Source organism: Dermacentor silvarum, chromosome 5 (assembly GCF_013339745.2).
Source record: "Dermacentor silvarum isolate Dsil-2018 chromosome 5, BIME_Dsil_1.4, whole genome shotgun sequence".
NCBI lineage: Eukaryota > Metazoa > Arthropoda > Arachnida > Ixodida > Ixodidae > Dermacentor > Dermacentor silvarum.
Window position 1 is genome coordinate 28,456,588 of NC_051158.1, and position 5,121 is coordinate 28,461,708.

The 5,121-nt window shown below is 49.9% G+C and overlaps 1 protein-coding gene across 1 annotated transcript; it reads left to right on the plus strand.

The window, feature by feature from the left end:
• Window positions 1–493: 493 nt before the first annotated feature.
• LOC125945574 (uncharacterized) lies at window positions 494–3,334 on the plus strand. Its single transcript, XM_049667619.1, has 2 exons — window positions 494–768; window positions 2,968–3,334. The coding sequence occupies exons 1-2, from the start codon at window positions 500–502 to the stop codon at window positions 3,146–3,148; spliced, it is 450 nt and encodes a 149-aa protein (XP_049523576.1). The 5' UTR covers window positions 494–499; the 3' UTR covers window positions 3,149–3,334.
• Window positions 3,335–5,121: the final 1,787 nt, after the last annotated feature.

Here is a 5,121-nt window from a genome sequence, read left to right on the forward strand (position 1 = left end):
CAGCAAATGCTACGAAGTGAATCACTCTCTGACCAATTACGGGCAGTCCAGAAGGCCCGCGATGTGGCTGAAGGGCTCGGCCTGACAGTCCCAACGTGGGAGCGGCCCGCGTCAACCCAGGGTTGACCTTCAGGACTCAATAAAGTTCTCCATACCATACCATACCATACTCTTGTACCATGCTTTGGCGGTACTTTAACGAACTTTCAAGGGGTCGAAATTAATCCGGATTTCACCAAAACGGCCTCCCTTACGGTGCGTGTGTTGATTTTGGGACGTCACGCTCCCACGGATCAATACTCTTGTTTCATTTATTGAGCTCTGAAAGTCTACTATAACAACGCATTTTGACACTATGTTGCCAGATTCTTGGCCAACTGTCCATGCCCCTCAGTGGGTAAACGTCACAACATTTACGGTCATCACCATCGTCATCATCATCAACTCACGTTCTCCCCGGTGCACGGCGGTTACCGCTTTTTTTTATACGCGTCCCACGATGAACGTGATCGTGGAAAGCGTCAGTCCCCCCGGGAGCCCCGTCCGGCCTCCGGACTTCGCGAGGACCCCGGGCACCGCCACCAGGCAGAGGAAAGTGATACGCATTGCGCGCTCCGAGGACTCGACCGACGTCAGCCGCCGCCCGACGGGACCCGCGAGCGTCGTCAAGGTCTACCGCAAGCAGGCCCACACGCACTCGGTGCGCGACTTGCCCGACTCGTCCTCGGAGGATGAGGGCAGGATCCGCACGTCGATGCCCGCTCCCAGGTATAGGCTGCTCTTTATTCCTAATCCGGTATATGTTCCCGCACGTATCGGCCTTCTCGGCGATATAGACAACTTGCACATGACGTCAGGAATCAACTTCTAATCGTGCTGGTCCACCAGCATGGCCGCTAGGTTCACGTCAAGTTCGTGGCTTTCGATTTCACGGGTAACCTACTTGAATGTAATAGAGAAGCGGTCGGAACGCTGCTTGGCTTCTGTGCCAGAACCACAGCAGAACCGCCATCCATCCCGCGTGACGCCCAACAGACGCAGATTAATTCTCACCGTGCTGGTCCTCCAACATGGCGGTTATAGGACGACGTCAGTGCAAACCCTCTATACTGTCACCGTAAGGTAAAGTGCAGGTATTACAGTACAGGTTGTTTAGGACTTGGTGTTGTGGAGGCGCCGAGCCCGCCGACGAGGGGGCCTACGGCCAGGAGTGCGGGCGAAGCTCGACACGATATATGAATGAGCGACTTGTTTCACACGTACATGGATATCTACTGCATCATCACTCTGCTTGATTGCTCTGGCGCCACGGAACTGTACCGTCACGCATTCAGTCAGACAATAATATCACACAGTTTGAGACTTCTCGGAATTCCACAGGCACAATAGCCATACGAGTTGGACTTTATCAAAAAAGAAAACATTTTTTGGTGCATCCATTCATTATAGATCATTGGTGACATTAATAATGCAATTAGCATTATGTCTTATAAAGAATGGTGTGTAATTGTTGATGAGGCGTTTATTTATAAATGTTTAATTTGTGCACGTTTATTACCGCTTTTGTAGAAAATTACTCCTTAAAGTGTTCAAGAATGTCCTGCGGTAGCTATCTTCAATGTTTTCCAGAATCCGCAAATTACTGAGATGACACCGGGTTCACATTCAGTGGAAATGGGGCGCAAGTCAAGTGTCACAAGTAGCGAAACTGTAACGTTTCTCGCTTAATAGAAGCGTTTATATAATGATTATTATGAAAAACGGCACATACCCAGCGTCACATTATACCCAGTGACCCGAGCTGGCCCAACGGTTGGTTTCCAACGCGCTTCCCCCAGCTCGGAAGCCCCGATGCACTACCTCTTTGACCACTGACACCCTGTGACACAAGTTGCCGGGAAAGAGGTCAGCTAGAGGGCCTGTCAGAAAGTCTTTGCCCCCTATTTTTTATTAGCCGGAATAAGGTACATACAGATAATTACAAATATACGTATACAATTTTACGTACCTTACACTATTTTTCCACATAGTCCCCACGCCGGTTCAGACATTAGTCCCATCGTAAAACTAAATTTGAGATGCCCCTGTGGTAGAAATCGTCCGGCTGACTGTGGAACTACCGTCGGACTGCTGTCTTGGCTTCTTCGTCCTCCATCAGTCCTCACGGCCTTTTGCGAACTCGGAACACCACCCCCTCACACTTCTCAAAGCGAGACACCTTTCCTCACACGTGGGCTGCATTACCCTGTGGATTTCGATGGGCGTTCGTCCCCAATTGCGACATAGAAAATAAGTCACACTTTGTTGCTCGTATGCCACGGACGTGTGAAGCAGAACCGCCATCTTCAACAACTGACAGCAGCGCCCTGCCGCGGAGCTAACGACAGACAAGGCCGGGCCGGTCCAAGCATAGAACTCTATGGGTCCAAGAAAGGTCCATCCCCGGGAATGGATATGTTGACTTCACATTTACAGTCGTAACTTAGTTTAAAGAAAAATAGGGCAATGACTTTCTGATTCGGCCACTTTCCGATTCGTGAGGGAAGCCCGCGAATACACGCAAAATTGCCGCGCGACTGGCCGCTCGAGGCACTTTGCGTGTATTCACGGGCATCTTTCACGCTCGGAAAAAAACACTTCTATGTAGCACGTATTGAGCAACAGAAAGCTGTATCGGGAGTTCTACACATTGCTCTACAATTTTCTCACTGACATTTAATATAATTATAATAATTGAGACGTTGACTAATTAATCAAGACTAATTATTTAATTAGGCGGAATGCAAAAAAATAATCTGAATATCTACGAGCGACCGCAAACATTACTTTGGTTCTGTCCAGCTACGTAGCATTTGCACATTTTTAATGTTTGACCCAAGTGAAACACCCTGTATTTCAGCTCCTCGTTCTGGTAATTTTTGTATATAAATTAAACTCTCTGGTCAAGTGGACTTTTCCCGCTCGCAGGTCGGCTTCCGCGTCTCCATCCCGGAAGGTACCCCGCCTGCTGCGCCTAGGCTGGTTGCCCGACCTGTCGCGAGAGGGCATCGAGTCGGCCGTGCCCCTGGTGGCCGTGACGCTCGCGTTCGGCGCGTTCATGACCGCGGTCGCCATACTGTGCAAGCCGCGGCCTCCCATCGTGGGCTGAAGGCCAGCAGAAGGACGACGCTTTACTCAGTCGCTGCGCTCACCTCGACGCTATCATTAGCGGGATCGCCTTTGTCACGTGGGAAAGCACTGAAGCGCGTACGTTCGGTCGACGATACACGCTGCGCCGAGTGAACGGGTGTCGAAGAGAGCCGGGCCAAACCGAATGACTGATTCGACTGAAATGGAGGCGACGCGACGTGTGACGTCTGTCGTATTAAAACGTCGATTCCTTGCAACAAGTCCGTTGGGTCACTCGCTCTGTATCCACGATGGTACAGCTGGCGTCAAAAGGTTTACGGAATTGGTATCTGCCAAAATTCCGACGAAATTTCTAAGCAGTTTGTGACCGGAACAATTGAAAACTGTGCAACACTGTAATTTTCGAGCTTACTATAGTGCAAGCTGAAAATCTTAATACCTGGATGCCGAAATGTTCGGCTTTTTCGCAAGTCCCGCTGTCCATGCACTTTTGACGCCGACTGTACCTTGTCCCTTCAAAGTATAAGCGCTCCAAATTTTCGACCTTCAATTTATGCATCGCACGTTAAACCGCATACGCCTCCCGCACCAAGCTCGCAGAACTTAGTCTGGCAACACTGACGGGTGACGAAACGAAGCTCGGCTTGGTCAATGGTCGCCTGACCTTGCAATTTTTAAACACCAATAGCCTTTATGGTGTTGGTGTCTCACTTGCCAATAATATAGCCAAGCGCATCACAACTCTGGCAGTGCACAACATAGATGTGAACGAAGCATCGGGTCCACATTCTTGTCACTCATATTAAGCTGTAATTTCTCTTTTATGTAATGTGTTGTCTGGCACGACAGCTCACTGACGCAACGGGCCGTTTGCCCGCCAGTGCAGCAGCGTCCCCTGAAACTGACGTTCCCGAAAGTGATGCAATGCCCCCTTGTTCTTGCTGCATCTCTGCAGAGCACTAGCACAGCTTAAGCTGGCAAACACAGCTGGCACAACGAATGTGATATACAATACTTCCGTTAATTGGACTCCTTTTAATTAATTTTTTTCGGCTAATTCTATCTTCTTTGAAGGTCCTGGCCTGCGCCCGTGCATTTCTATATGCCCATCACTTTCGTTATTTCGATTCCAAAATTGGTCTTCGTCAGATATTTCGAACTTGACAAGCCAGCACGCGCGCGCCTGACCCTTATTGTGATCCCAATAGCGACCCCTTTAGTGGCAGCATGTCTCGACGGAGCTTAGGCGCAGCGAATGCGTCGAACACAAGTCATCTACCTTCTAACTCGCCTATTTTCGGCCAACCCTGGGAAGATTCTCAAGCAAAAAATTCACAGGGTCACTTATGTTATCCCGAAGACGACTTGAAGGCGAAGACAGACACATGACGTACCTTTTTAACACGAAAGTGTTTTATGCCGGGGTCCACCAAGACTTCACTGACGTATTTCCGTCACGGAAATACGTCAGCTTACAATGTACACGAACATAGAAAAAGTTCCACAAACATGCAAAATCTGGAAATCGAACCCACGACCTCTCGGTCCGCGACGATAGATCGCCGAGCGTTTAACCCATTGCGCCACAAACGCATTTGCAGAGAGCGACACAGACGCGCCTTATATATCTAACACTTCTCCGTGTACCCGCGCTCTTGCTCGGGGCGGTGCCGCCGCCTACGAGCAGAAAAGAGAAGTACTGCATTATGACACTAACGCGCACCGACAGTGAACGCTTCGGTGGTCTCAGCACTACGACGACTCGATGCCAGCATTCGAAGGGACGCTGGCATCAAGAAGCACTACCAACGCCACCTAGGTGGCGTTCACCGTACTCAGCACAGCGGAGCGTGGCCTCCGCAATTAGCTCTGAAAATGTTTCTGAAGTTGATCGCGGAGGCTGCAATTACGACGCGCTGTACGCGCTGATTTGACTCGGTGACGATTCAGTTACGTGCTTTGTCTTGCGCGTTGTATTAGTGTGTCAGTTAC

What these genes read in the sequence shown, in the direction of transcription:
- LOC125945574 (XM_049667619.1), top strand. Translation starts at nt 500, where the DNA reads ATGAACGTGATCGTGGAAAGCGTCAGTCCCCCCGGGAGCCCCGTCCGG. An exon ending in ACGTCGATGCCCGCTCCCAG is followed by an intron (nt 769 to 2,967) that starts GTATAGGCTGCT and finishes TCCCGCTCGCAG; the next exon opens with GTCGGCTTCCGCGTCTCCAT.